General features: G+C 39.8%; 1 protein-coding gene across 1 annotated transcript; it reads left to right on the top strand.

Annotated features, from left to right (window-relative positions):
* The first annotated feature begins 2,535 nt into the window (after window positions 1–2,535).
* On the top strand, window positions 2,536–3,617 carry LOC102701770 (blue copper protein-like). The gene is made up of 2 exons (XM_006644755.3): window positions 2,536–2,744; window positions 2,884–3,617. Exons 1-2 carry the CDS (start codon window positions 2,585–2,587, stop codon window positions 3,468–3,470), a joined length of 747 nt encoding a protein of 248 aa, XP_006644818.1. The 5' UTR covers window positions 2,536–2,584; the 3' UTR covers window positions 3,471–3,617.
* The last annotated feature ends 12,114 nt before the right edge of the window (window positions 3,618–15,731 follow it).

Here is a 15,731-nt window from a genome sequence, read left to right as displayed (position 1 = left end):
GAAGAAAACACCACGTTTACTTTCAAAGGTAAAATATACTACTGCCATATTAACCTTAAAAAATGATATTAACCGTTAGATCATATAGAGAACCAACTTCATTCTAAAGGTTAAAAATTACCACATTATTTTTTCAGAAAAAATATATTAACCATTAGATCATATAGAAAGTCTAATTTTAATGGTGGAGATTGATTAGATCAATATCTAGCATATATATGTAGGGTGCAAATTCATACTCATAAACAACTCAGCAAGGCTACATTGATGCCTGTGTCCGATCATTGTCCAAGAAAAGAAAATTTCTAACCAAGAAACGAAGCCGTACATATATTATATTATATGCACGGTGGATAAATATAGATTAGGCTCCTAAACAAAAGACAAGTAGGTTGTCACCGAGAGAGCAAATGTCACTTTTTGCGGTTTTTGGGATTTACGATGGTGTGATTATCTGCTCTCCATCTGCCAGCCAAGCAACCACAAGACATTTCTTATTATATAGGAGTAATAGAAAAAAACTCCACGTTCACACTCACACTTACATTTTTATAGATTAATCGAAGAAAAAACTAGAAAAATCATTGTTGTTGATTATAGTATCAATATATAATTTTGAAATATCTAAAATTTAGATTAAAGAGTCGAACATAGTGTTCAGGAAGATAACGACAAGATAGCTCAGCCACCATAGAGTTCAACATGTAGTAGTTGACAAGCTCTCACACGCAGCTATGTCTTCAAACTTGTGACATACCATGGCGCGATTAATATGTGATTACAGATCAATGCAAATACATAAATATTTAATAGAATTATACTAAAATAGACAATAATCAAGAAAAATAAACAATCACAAGTCTCGGAGTCTCGGAGTTTAAAGATCAAAAGAAATATGTGTAAAATATAAGAACGACTTAATTCTAGCGGCCCAAATGGGCATGCAAATTTGGACGTGGGTTCGTCAGCCAGAGTATAGGCTGGAATAAACACAGACGAAGAGAAAAAAGAATTCAAAACAAGCCCATCTTGCATCACACACTCTCATTCAAAGGAATTTTATTGGAAGTTTAAATGATTTCATACTTATAAGATTTTTTTCTATAAAGCCTTTTGAATCAAAGGAATGAATCCCATGAAATTCATATGGAATGTTTTTTTGAGAAAATTTAACCAGAGGTAAAACGTCATGAAAAAATCCTTTGAGTCTTTATCTCTTCTTAAATTTTTATGTTTTTACTGTGGTCTAATCAAACGGTCATTCCTATGTTTTTCTTGTGTTTTGTAATTCTCTGTTTTACACTTACATTCCTATCAAAACACTATATTTTTTCTATTCTTCTGTTTTTTCGTTGCTACGGATACTTAGAGTATATGGCCAATATAAAGCACCGCGATTCCGCAAAGCTGTTGGCCGTGGGCCCTTGTGCGCGCGGCGGGTCCACCGGAACAGGGCGCGTGTGCAGCGTGCATTCTGCCTTTGGCAAAAGCTGCGCAACAACTTCGCCATCCCCCGGTACTACTAGTACCAGTAGCCTTTCTTCGCGCACGCTCCGCGTTGGCGCGGCACGGAGGGAGGCGGCCGTCGCATGCGCGGATGCGCGCGCGTAAGCTTAATCCAATCCAAATCCATTCTAACAGGTTAAATTTATTTAGAACCTAAAATAATCTAATCAAATCCAGTTCATACAAATTCATTTATCTCTATAACCCAATCCAATCCAGACCATTTGAAGTTACAATCCATTTACACTTACCCAAACACAATTTAAATTAAAACCAACCCATTTAACCTATTTCCATCCAACCTATTGACAGGCCTACACGGCGCACATGCGCATCGAGCCGAACCGGCCCGCGCCTCCACTCGGTCGGGCGGCAAGTGAGTCCCTACACTCTTGGACTGTTCACTTAGCCGCATCCAGCGCCGAGCGGATTCGGGCGGTCAGGGGATATTGCTAGTGCTACCGCTACCTTCTCCGTCTCGGTGGGATGCACGGGAGGGACAACGGCGCGACGGTAAAAAGGCGCCGCGCGGGCGGTGCATGCGCGCGCTCGCGGCTCGGTTTTCCGAGCCTTTTTTCTAGACTACCAGGTAACCAGGCTACCGGCAGGTTCGGCACCTACGTGGTGGGGGCGCGCCGGTACTGCTGCCATCGCCGGGGCGTTCCTCCCGGCGTGATCCGTTTGTCACCGAGCGGCCGCGAGCTAGCGTTGCGACAACCTGTACACATTCGAGGAATGTGCCCGCTCGGCCCGGCTTGCTCTTGCGCTGCATGCACATGGCCCGATCGTTACGTGGAACATAAGCTTGGCCATTGTAGCCAAGCTATTGTTGCATGTTTCAAATGTATTCATACGCTCGACAGGCCAATTCGTCCTGTGCGGCACCTACTAACTCCCTGTCTGCTTCCGCACACCATGATCTGTAGCAGCGAAATTCCGTGCCGGATCTGATTAATTATTCTTTACCCTTCGGATCGACGTAGGGACAAAACTGACACGCTAATTCCTCTATAAACATGGAGACCCAGATCGAGAACATGCTCCAGTGATACTGCGACGCGCCTTTTGTGCTGCGAGGATGGCAGAGATGAAGGCAGCAATTTGCATCGCCGCGGCAGTCTCACTGTTCCACGTTGTGTTGGCTGCCGATTACACTATAGGCAATGCAGCCGGCGGCTGGGGCGGGGAGTATAAGGCTTGGGTTGCATCCCAAAAATTTGCTCCGGGAGACACTCTAAGTAAGTATACTAAGCTCCACACAAATTGCTGTAATTTATAGTACGGTCATTATATAGGAGAACTGCAGGATTGCTGTCGATTTACGTGCTGCGTTCCCCTGCTCATTATTTTTGGCCTTATGGGCAAAACACTGTGCAGCATTCAAGTACAGTTCGTACCACAACGTCGTCGAAGTGACCAAAGACGACTACGAAGCGTGCTCTGCGACCAACCCTGTGTCTGCTGATAGCAGCGGCAGCACCACCATCGTGCTCACGGCGCCGGGGAAGCGCTACTTCATCTGCGGCGCTCCAGGGCACTGCCAGTCCGGAATGAAGCTGGAGGTGGATGTCGCCGACCGCCCTGCACCCGAGACGCCCAGCCCACCGCCGTCTCTGCCACCTTCTCCACGACACGCGAAGCGGCGGCCTGCACCGGCGCCGATGCCGTTGCCGCCAGCGCCAGCACCTGCATGGTCGCCGGCACCAGCACCCGCGGCGACGCAGCCAAGGCATCCGGGGCACAAGAAGCACAGGAGCAGGCACCTCCCGCCTAAGCCGGCGCCAGCGATGGCTCCCACTGTGCAGTCCGCGGAGGCTGATTTTCCGCTCGCGGATTTCGCGCCGATGTCCTCGTCACCTCCCCCGCCGCCGATGTCGTCGGACGCTGAGGCCATGAGGCATCAAAAGTGGAGCGACGTCATAGTCGGGCTAGTTGCTCTTCGACTAGTGGTTTTGGCTGTATGAATTGAGAGAGGGGTTTCAGGTCAGGTCATGAGATGAGGTAGGCTCATTATGCATGCATTTTAATTTCGTCAAGGGTTGAGGTGTGATTTGTCGAGTTGAGAATTGTTTTGTATGGTTTCTGTGTGTTAATTCCGAGGCCTTGAGTCCTGACTACTTGTGGAACGAGATTATTGGTTTAAGGTAGCTTAAGTGCTAAACTACATTCAAACCCTAACCTTTGATTTACTATTTCTCCTCCATTTGCATGATTGAGTGAGGCTAACTGTATCCATCCATAAAACCACTAAGGCATTGTCGGAAAATAGGGGCAATGGCGACCCTCTATCGATCCCGAACCCAAAAGGAATCCATGAGCTGGTCATTTATCTTTTCACTTAGCTTGTGCTGATAAACCAAAATTTAAATATGATTTTATAAGTTTAAATCGTAGTTTTTTTTTACGTTTGCTTTCAGTATTAAGAACTTTGTTTTATGCTTTTATGGGTAAAACTTTTACATATGTGTTCCTAACGATCTACAAACAAAGACTGAAAAAGAATACAACAAATACAACTCCAAAATCAACTACATATTAGTACATATTAGTCCAGGACCATATGTACGGTCAATTTTAACATTTAGCCCAAGTAAACTTTATATATAGATTCACCACGTGAATAAAAAAAATCATTCCAGGTAAAGTTTCATTAAAATAATTGGCATATTTATGTGTGTCCATAAAAACATATACTATGTATTTTATAATTTTAATATTCCCCATTCCACAATATAGGACTTTATAGTCTTGCCTAGATTTATTTATATACTAATGAATTTAGACATATATACAAAATATATATATTGATACATGGAGAAATCTAGAAAAACTAAGAAAGTCTTATAATAGGAGTAGAGAGAGTAAATAATATGGGATACCTGGATATAGGGTATGCCTTGTATTGTACTTATGTGTATATGAAAGTGGGTTCCGAGTTGTAAAGAATAATATTAGGCCAGGTCGGTTGGACGTATGGTAATATCTAAATTCTATCCCTTTATTATCGTATATGATCATATTTAGGCTGAATCAGCTTAGTTTTGTTAGATTTCGTCTATATCTCTAAGACATTGTTCCTTGGTATATAAGGGGGCTAGGGGGTCCTTGAAAAGACACGATTTACTAGATTGTTTAACTCATTATTACGGTATATTCCTAAACCGAAATACAATCTCAGCAGAGTAGGACATTATCTTATTTTGAGAGCCTGAATCTGCTTAATCTCATATCTAACTTCATATCAGTTGATTTCTGCTACTCCTTTGTCACCCCATAGTATTACTATCGATCTCGATTGTCGACAAATAATATCGTTACGTTTTTACACAATTTTGATCATTCGTCTTATTCAAAATTTACATGATTATCATTTACTTTATGTGAAAGAATTATTGTTGAATATATTTTAATTATAATTTATATTTTGTATATTTGCAGAAAATTTTTGAATAATTAAATTTGTGTTAAAAATTTAACCGTGTAAAATAAATTAAAACAAAAGGAGTAGGATTTTTGTTGTTTTGTTGGAGTCAATTTATTACAGAACTAGTTGGGTGGCCCGTGCAATTACGCGGCTAGCACCGATAAACTTATATCATGCTCTAGAAAACTCAGTCGACTCATTGTCTCGAGTCTTAACAAATATAATAAAATTATATAGTTGTCGGGTTTCTAATTTAATAGTTTTTAAAAGATATATTGACCGCCAACGATCTACCCATTCTTTTTTCATTGCTCCATCTCTGCACCCGATCTATGGAACCTCTATTTATTCTGTTTTCTTTGCTACACATGGAGCTGGTATTTACTGGTGTCCCACATGGACCTTTCTTGGGTTTTTTTACTTTACAAAGCATAGAACCGGGTATTAATTTTTCTGCTTCCGCCAATACTTCAACCAAGTTGATTTGTCCATTTCTTTTGCTAAAACCGAGTTTGTCATGTAACATACTCATCTGTCCATTTTTAGTGTAAACTCTTAACTTTCCAAAAACTTTATGCGGACTCTCATTAAATCTTATATGTTAAAGTCTAAACTTAACATGATCTAATGGTTAATGTTTTTCTCTCTTTCTTAAATTAGTGCGGTAATTTCTAGCCTATGAGCGAACATGAAGCCTTCTTTCAAGACTCTCTTTATTGTAATCTTAATTTTGAATTCCCATTAATCCCATATTGTGTTACTTATGGACTCCTTTTATTTTCCTTTATTTTTAGTCTCAATATCATATATTTTAAAATGTGCTTCCAGTGGGACTCCTTTCCGAATTACGTATGAAACATTTGGAAAGGGCTCATGATATATATATATATATATATATATATATATATATATATATACTTATTTGAAATTTTAATGATTATTGAATTTTACCCTCTAACTTGTATCATTAGTAGTCTGTAGAATGTGGAGCAATTTGCGATGCATACATGTGTACATGAGTTGCAGGGATAAACTGCTCGTGAGAGAGGCCAATCCGATCCAATCATCCGAGTAGTAGATGGATGGCGTGTTCTGTTGTGTCTCCTTGTTTTTGTTTTTTTCCCAAGTTGGATTCTAGTAGATATGTGTATTTCTGATACATACATATAGATATAGTGCCTTGTGTAATTTAATTGAATATAGCGTTTGTTTCATACAGTAGAATTTTTCTGATAAATCTACACCTATATAGTCTGGAGCTATGATGATCCAAGTGTTTAAATATTTTTGTTGTTCCTTTGGTTAATTAATGTGTTAATTGCTACACTTTTGAAATGGAACGTGGTAGATTTACTTTAATTAAAAACGTGTTCCAAAAAAAACCGAAATCACATCCATATAAAACTATGACCAACAGCTAGGAAGAATCATCCGTACACAAAATTGTGTAAAGATCGATCATAATTAATTGCTTAATCCCTTAATTCCACATCAAGTAATTCTAATTGAAATCTAAATCACAATTATTCGGTACACGCTTTCCAATTTTTGGATCAGTTCGATCCAACGTCTCAGCATGAGTCCATGATCGATTATAATTATTTGCTTAATCCCATAATTCAAAATCAAGTAATCCTAATTGAAATCTATATCATAATTATTCGGTACACACTTTCCAATTTTTGGATTTGTCCGATTCAAAGTCTTGGCATGAGTCCAAATAGAATTATTTTTCTAATATACCATATAATCTACAACATTATAATCTAGATCCACCATGATATAACGGTGTATATTTTTTCTTTTTTCTCCGATTAACGTGGGAATTTCTAGCCCCCAGAACGAACGTGGAGTCTCCTTTCAAGCATGTCTTTATATTATAACTAGAAGGGTGGCCCGTGCATTTACGCGGCTAGATTTAATTTAAATATAGATTTTTATAATACTCCGTCTGTAGTAGTTAACGTTGTTAATTTTTTGGCACATGTTTTATCATTCATCTTATTCAAAAGACTTTTGTAGTTATCATTTATTTTGTTGTATTAAAATTATTACCAAATGCATTTTGATTATAACTTAACTTTTTACATATTTGCGTATTTTTTCAATAAAATAAATGGTCAAACATGTGACAAATAGTTAACGGTGTCATCTATTAAAATACGAAGGGAGTATATGTTTTTTCTTTAAACTCTTTCCAATATGTGATTCTTTGCACTCTTAATTGTTGGTCATTTTAATATAACACTATTAAAATGTTTATATCTAAATATTTATTCATGAGAGAAATTGGTTTGATCGAATCTATCAATCATAATTTGAGATATATAACATCAAAGGTGCATTTTTACACTTTCATCCCCTCTTCCAAGCCTGCAACCATGGTTACACGTCAGAGCTTGTTAACTGTTACCCCACGAATTCACTCAATACATCCAGCATCTCCGCCCTAACTCTTTCCTACTGCTACACTCAAGATACGTTGTTATTGCTATCTCCCTTAAGCTCGTTCATTGCTATATTTTATATAATAATACTCTATTTTTGATATATTCACTATCCACCTATCAATTTACACATTTATAATTTGTCTCAATTTACACCGTTATAATTTGGGCCAATCAAGCTAAAGAATATATAGATTTCTATTAATTTCCTGTTTGTGTGGATTTAGAGCCAAAGTTATGGCCTATATTTTTTTATATGCCTTACCTAAATCCCATGCCGTTTCACCTGGATGTTTTTGTCATAAAAATAAAATGCTAAATATCTATTTCTGTATTTTCTTGATACTATTGATTGAAAAATATAGATATAACAATCCTCCCAACCAAAAACGGTGGCAGGGAAGTGCTCATGCGCCAAGTCTTTATGTTGAAGCCTTCGAGGCATGATATTTGTCTCCTATTTTTTGCTTCTAACAAAAGTGATAAAACAATACCACATGCAATTTTCATGGAAAAAATTCCATATGCATGCAACAACATGCCCAACTCCCGTGTTTCCTGTAGAAACAACAAATTCTAATTAATATCTAGTTGGATTTCTACTTGGATTCAATGTTCTCTCTGTTGAATCTAACGGCTAAAATCTTTTTTTCTGATTATTGTGGTAATTGCTAGCCTTTGGAATAAACATGATGACTTCTTTTAAGTTTGTCTTTATATAATAATAGAAAATAGATAATAGATAGATATCCAACATTGATATTTCACGCGATTTTCTTTCAATTAATATAGGATTTTCTAGCGTATGAGGGCAAAATGTGAAGAATACTATTTATATTATTTTAACAATTTAATAGAGACAATCCTCCCAACCAAAAAATGTGGAGGTGCTCAGGCGCCACGTCTTCTATTTTGAAACGTTCAAGGCATGATACTCTCTCTCTCTCTTCTTTGCTTTGACAACCGTGATAAAACAATAGGACATACAATTTTCAGGTGAAAAGTTCCAATATGTATGCAACATGTCCGATTCCGGCGTTTCCGGTTAGAAACAACTAACTTTTAAATATCTAATTGATTTCTATTCGGATTTGATGTTCTCCCGGTTGATCTACACCATTAAAATCTAGTCTAGTCTAATCTAATGGTTAAAATCTTTTTCTTTTACATCAATCTATACCGTTATAATCTGGATCCACCGTGATCTAACGGTGTATATTTTTTTCTTTTTTTCGATTAACGTGGTAATTTCTAGCCTCTAGAGCGAACGTGCAGCCTCCTTTCTTTATATTATAATAATATTATAATAGATAGATAGATAGGTGGAATCAGTATACTTTTTGCTTGGGGATAAACAGAATCGCTGTATGCTTAAGTATTGCAGGCTTGTGGCCTATTGGGCCGATTGCTTGTGCGCTGCAGGCTGATCGTGCGAACGGCGTGTCGGTGTGGAACTACAAACACAGGGAGAAACGCGTGACTTCACGGATGCTGCTTCGGGGTAATGTGTGCATGATGCAACAACAATGGGCGAGGCAGCCCAGCTGGCACGCGACGCACGCGTGGAGGCGTGGCGGTCAGTTGGGGAATGGAGAGATCGTGCACAGAGATATCACACACAGAGAGATTCGCGCACAGACAGATCGTGTGCACGATGACTGACATGCCCCGCCGTACTAAGATAGAAGTAGCCGTATTTTTAAATACTTCCTCCGTTTCGTAACGTAAAAAGTTTTAGCTATGTTTAAATTTATCTATTATTCAATGTATATTGTTTATATATATGTCTAGATTCATTGATATCTATATAAATTTAGAATATGCTAGAAAATCTTATATTATAAAACAGAGGTAGTAGTGTAAAGACGTATAGAATAGAACTTTTACCTATTTAAGATATATAGAAGTTTTGTACAAGTGCTAATGGCCCTAGACAAAGAAATAAAAGAAAAGGAGCCAAACGGCCGAAGACATACCTAATATGGAAAGAAATATACGGGGGATGTTGGTGGTGGCACAATTGTAGAAAAAACACATATAAGATTATTTATGTTTTAGGATAATGGTAGCAGTAAACAACATATGATAATTTATCTATCTTTTTACAATTTTTTGACCGATCCATTGTACATGAAATGTGTGTTTGCACTATAGACTCGTAGCATGTGAAATATTTATTCAAATCAAAGTTTATCCGCATTGCTTATATCAAATTTTATTCACATATGCGGAGGGACAGATCTAACATAGGGATAGGGATGGAGGATTACAGACCCCACACACTTCATCTTACAAAAATTGGGAGAAAAATGAGAAGATAGAAGAGGGAGAGAAAGAAGGGTGTTGAACGAAGGCGAAGACGACGATCGAAATCCCACATCCGTCCTTGTTTGTGGATGTCGCCTATATATATTGATAGCAGACGTACCTAGCTAAAGTTATTTTCTTAAACAGAAAAAATTGAAGGGAGCTGCCATAGCTACACCCCGTGGCCAGGGAAATCTCATCAACTCCATCTATCGAGGTTAAGATTATTTACTCACTATCTAAGACATTAGCAAAGAAAACATAGCAATAACAAGGGCAAGCCTAGAAAAAATAATAGGATTGTTCCTCAATCCTCATAGTAGTAGTCGTCATTGTCTTCCTCGCCGTCGATGTAGTACGGCTTGATCTCGTCGTGGTTGAACTTGTCTCTCCCCTTGCACGCTCTCCTTTTGCTGTAGGCATCGTACGGGTCCCTTCCTGTGTGCTTGGAGTGGTTGGTGGGCTTCCTCGGCACCTGGCCAAACCCTTCGTTTGCCGTCTGCTCCTCATGCACTAGGCGTCGCTTGATGGGATCCAGCGGGTTGTCGAACAGCTCGTGGGCGTACACCTGACCCGCCTGTGCATCCACCCCTCGCGATGCTGCAATTTTGACATTTTGATCCCTTTTAAAAATTTATAAATAGATCCTTGAAAAATCTTATTACCCGAATGGACCTTTTTGATGGCGCAAACATCGTTGGCACCATCATTGGCACCGTTATTGGTGTCGTCCTTCTCCATATCAATGACTTAGCCATCTCGGGGACCAAGTTTGTCGACACCATCGTCTTTGGCGCCGAGCTAAATTGTCTAACTTTTATTGAAGTTTTTTAAGATTCTATTTATAATTAAAGGTTTTTTTTGAAAGAGCTACAAGTTAAAAATTGCAGCCTCGGCGATGCATGTTGGCGACTTCTATTGGATTTTCGCGCGCGGTCCGGTACTACTACTACAAGCCGAGGCCTGGTGTTTCTGCCCTGTGCGCACTGGGCCTCGTATTTGTAGGCCTATCGCGTGGTTCCTTGGCGGCCACGGGGCCCTGATGGTTTGGACTGCTTCGGTAACTAGGTACGGCCGTGTTGAATCTGAATTCTCCTTGGGCCAAGCGGTGGTCGTAGATGTTGGGCCTTTGGTTTCGCTCTTGGTGCCAAAAGCTTAACACAGGACATGGAACGAAACTGACTAGGCCATGTGCATGCAGGACTCGTGGCTGCTTTCACCTTTTCTGCACCGGTTGCTTTTCTATGCTGCGAAGCTGCTCACCTATCAAGCAGCTCAATATGGCTGTACCGAGATAAACTGTACTCTGCATGAACGTTGCACTGTACATGATACTACTGTCTACTGTTGTGCGGAAAAAGGTTTTCGAAAGGTTGCAGGAAAGGATCATTGCATCATTGAATGCCACACAGTGCACAAATTTCTTGGCGCTACTTAGGCACGTACGTATAAAATGTGGTCCAAAATGTGTAACAGTAGTAGGACAGTACAATCACTCCCGCTTGAACGATGTGGAACCGAAGCTCAAGCCTGAGGCTGGAGGTTGCCACCCGCCGCATGGTCGGGGTTGGCCGGCAAGCCGGTGTCAGCACGGGTAGTTCCGGCCACTCTAGCTGCCGACTCGTCGCCTTGCCGGAAGGCGCAAACTCGACTCACCAGACGAGAGGAGGGACCTCGCTTTGATTGAAGGTAGAGAGGCACTCATCACTCATCAGGTACCACTATAGCCGGTAGGCACCCGCTGTGAGATCTGAGATGTAAAACTCACCAGCGCAATATCTGAAGAATCAGTACATGTCGTACAAAATCGGTCGTATCATTTGTATACAAGAGACGGCACGGTAGTAACAAGCAGAAACTGGTCACCTATTGCCGTGTGATCCTATACTCCGTCGATTTTCGCTAAAAAGGGTTATGGATGGGCTCCTTTTTTGGTTGTTTCTTCTTCCCTACCACTTTTGTGCAGGGGCTGAGGATGTCATTTTTTTGGTTTTTAATAGAAAAGGTCAAACAATATATTTAAAAAATAATTTATAAATAAACTTTTATATATGTGTTTTTAGCGATATAAAATATGCTAGACAATAAAAGATGAGAAAAATATCAAAATTAACTTTAAATTTAGAAGTTAAAGGTTTAGACTTAATCTCGTAAGTATAAGCCAAAGCTGTGAGCCTTTAGCCAAATTGGCTAGAGCTCTTTACTGCTTGCACTTGGTGTTGCAGCCTTAAGCATTAAGCACTGTCTCTTAAAAAAGAAACAACTCCAGCACTGATTCAGGGATTTCGAGAATCGAGAGGTGGACAATTTCACCCATGTCCTCACCAGGTATCACTCCCTGAAATGAGTGACAGAATAGGCAATGATTGTTCCAGTGATCCTATCGATTTATTATCTTTTGAACTTTCTGTGCAGTTGTGCATAATAGAGCCTGTGTAATTTCGTCCTGATGGTTTCTCCAATTTTTTTTTTTTGGTCTGGGAGCGAGTTTTGCATGCAATGCTAGACAGTGGGATCTTTACTCGGGAAAATGGGCTCATTGAGGTAAAACAACACATATATCTTTCGTACCAATTGAATTCGTGGTACCGAACTCGAAACAAAAGTTACTATCACTGTTCCGTTCGTACAATTTGTTCACTCACTGTCACAAACAAGTCGCTTGTAGTTAAAGAAAACAAGAGTGAATGGGTTAAACTTCGAACAGTCTGCAGAAATCATAAATCTGAATTACAGCAAACAGTACTGCACTGTCGTCCCTAGTGGTAGTACCATGCATAGAAAGCAGATCGCATTGAAACTGGCATAAATGGCACGCTAACATCTGAGTACTTTTCTTCCTTAGAAACAATTGCCAGTGCTTACTGGCCTGATAATCTGATCGGAGTACAACAGGATGTTGCATCTTTCCATGCACACAACTCCTGCGAAGAGGCATGATGGTGAAGACTGAAGAACTCTGACGATGATCTTTCTTTCTTTTCTTTGGGCAACGATACCATTTGCAAATTGCTCCAATCCGATACATTTCTTCTCCAGTTGCTCTTGTCGCTGACGAACACGAACGCTTCGTTTTTACGAGAGCACGCAGGTGGTTAAAGACAAACAGTACCCACCTCGGTGGGCACAAAGAGGGGGGGGGGGGGGGAACGACATTGTGTCGTTTGCAGGAGCATGGCGATCTCTTTGGAATTGGACCAAAGAATTGGACCGCTGTTACTAATACTGTATATGTACCACTCCTGTACACAACTGCAACATTGTGTCGTTACCAGGAGTAAATGACAAAATGTTTGATTTGCTTTAATTGGAGAGGCTTCTTTAAGACTTAGCGGGCGGTGTTGATTATTTAGCTTTACTAGCAGTAATTTCGCATACTTTTGTAATTGAGTACTGGAGACATTACCACATGGGTATCTTTTTCGTTAAAGGAGTATTTTGTCTCGGCAGATGATAAATGATCCAGATCATATCTTTTACCCCTGCTATTTTTGTCCTCACGAACCATAAACTTATCTGAAATATCGATTATTAGCAGTTAAGTTAACATATATTATGATAAACATATCATAAACCGAATAGTTATATCATTTGCACTAACGACAGTAGTAGTAAGAAAGATATACTGATGGTGGTATAAATAGAAAGCAATTTAGACGACGACTCACAAATGAGAGATCAGTTGATTGCAGTACAGGTACAGCCTAACAGCCCCAACCGCGTGAAGGTTCCATCGTTCTATTAGATAGAAATTTTTCTTTTCATCTTAGAAAAAATATTTTCATCGAAATGAGCGGTTCTAGGATCCCTCAAAAAGTTGAGTTCGAGTGCCTCAACCAGGCATACGCGTCTCCATTGAGTCTTGAACTTTTGGTGACAATAGCAAATGAACACATCTGCTGATAGGTGGGTGAGCGAGGAATATCCACCGGTACGTATAGTAGGAACTCTGTTTCACAAACGAAGAACCACATAGTGTCACGTACCACATTTGAGAGATCCGGTTGGTCAAAAAAACAAACCTGGTAGCATCATCACTCGAACCAACTCCATATTCTCTTTAAGGTACTAAGACCACTCGAATCTTTCCGTTTATGCTTATGGTTATCAACTAAAATTGAAATTTCAATCTTAAATTTATAGTTGATTTTGGGATTCTTTTCACTAAAGTTTATTTTGCAACTTTGGCTCTTAGATGGTTAAGAATACACATATAAACTTTTTATTCATAGATTGACTTTTCCCATAAAACAACTAAACAATCACCCCTTACTAACTCTATTCCAAACTATAAGCATTTTACGATATTTAGCATATACTAAAGATACATCAAAAGATTTTTTTGTCAGTTTAGTGGTTAATATTTAAATTTTTAATTGATTAGATTATTTTTCTAAGTATATGATTGACTTTGAAATCATTGAAATGATTGAGGTCATAGGAATCAATACAGAAATGATTATAATGTAGTGTAAAATTTAAATCTTATAAATATTTATATTTTATAACGGAGCAAGTACGTGTGTTTAACCTTTTCTTTTGTACGAAGCCTCATGGTTTGGTGTGACGTCTTCCCTCGTCAGGGCAGGTGAGGGGGTTTAGAAGGAAAAATTTCATCTATACCATAAACTTTTGAGCGGTATCAAAAAATACTACGAAATTTCTCACCTTCGCAACAATACCATGGTAACGATAGTGGAAAGGGACGGCACGGGAAATAACGCGATAGACAGGACTACCCCTCGTCGAAATTGGCCCAGGAACCAGGCAAGCAGCGACGCCTCCCCAACTTTCCCTTACTCCACTCCCTACCTCACCCATCTGCGCTGTGCTGCCCACCACCGGGCGGCGGTCACCCGGCCTACCCCCGCCGCCTGTGGGTGCGGACAGTCACCCAACGCCCGGCGCTCGTGTTTACGCGTCTAGCCCCCTAGTCATAGAAACACGTATGTAAAAGGCCAGAAATATATAATGAAAAAAATGGAGCCTAATGCAGTAAAGCTATGTTATTTTGTGGAGATGATGATGAGGAAGAATGACAATGTAGGTGGAGACCAGAAGGAAAGGACGTCATCACCTTGCAGGAGACACTGGTGATCCTAATCATTCTTCTCCTATACAGACAACAGAGGAAGAATATTGTGCAATACTAGTGCAGCTACAATCATGTTCTTCTGGTGATAGAAAGATGAAAGAAAAAATCTGATTTTTTTTATAGCTATTTATGGTAGAAATGATAAAATTTAGCTACTATAAAGTTAAAAATTTACATTAAAAATATGATATGGTAAACTTCTATATAGAAATACTTTATAAAATATTATTGTTTAACGGTTAAAAAAATGTGCGTGTAAAATAAAAAAGTATAATAAAAATAGAGAAGCGTTTAATTACTTCAACCACTGAGCGATTTGAGGATCTCCTCCCTCTACTTCCACTCCGATTCAAATAGAACTTCCATGGATTGATGAAGCAATGGTCAATACCCACAATTTGTTCGTAGTTAGTATAGTGATATTTCTTTAAGCTAAGTAATTGATATTCGTAGATTAGCAGTAATCTACAGACCCAGGTCCGTCGCTCGAAGCTGCCAATGCTACAATAAGAGCACGGGAGAATAACGTGAATACTACTCACCTTAGACAAAAACTATAGCTTCTATATGATCATCCTTTGTTCCTTTCTAGACAGGCAGAGTTGTAACGCGTGGTGACGAGGGAAGGGGCAAAAAAAAACCTTACAAAACACATCGATCCATTCCATTTCCAACCCAAAGCGGGTACACCGAGAGTTTCCCCGTCTTGATCGCGCAGCGCACCAACAAGCGTACACACACCCGTGCCTCGCAACCACGTACCACGGTCGTGTCGATCGATTTCCTTTCGGTTGCTCGCCATCATGGGCGTCCCCCTTGTCTCGTGTGCCCCCCACACCTGTGTCCCTGCCCGAGTAGTCGTCCCCCACCTGTACAATTCGAGATTTGTTCTCACTCGCGCGCGGCCTAGTTCCCCCTCTCTGTCTCGGTCCCCCGTCTCTCGCATTTTGCA

The sequence above is a fragment of the Oryza brachyantha genome, chromosome 1 (assembly GCF_000231095.2).
Source record: "Oryza brachyantha chromosome 1, ObraRS2, whole genome shotgun sequence".
Lineage (NCBI taxonomy): Eukaryota > Viridiplantae > Streptophyta > Magnoliopsida > Poales > Poaceae > Oryza > Oryza brachyantha.
Note: the sequence above shows the minus strand (reverse complement) of the source record. Positions and strands in the feature narration are given on the sequence as shown.

Coding starts and splice junctions, on each gene's coding strand:
- LOC102701770 (XM_006644755.3), top strand. CDS start 2,585: ATGGCAGAGATGAAGGCAGCAATTTGCATCGCCGCGGCAGTCTCACTG. Junction 2,745..2,883: donor TGCTCCGGGAGACACTCTAA/GTAAGTATACTA, acceptor AACACTGTGCAG/CATTCAAGTACAGTTCGTAC.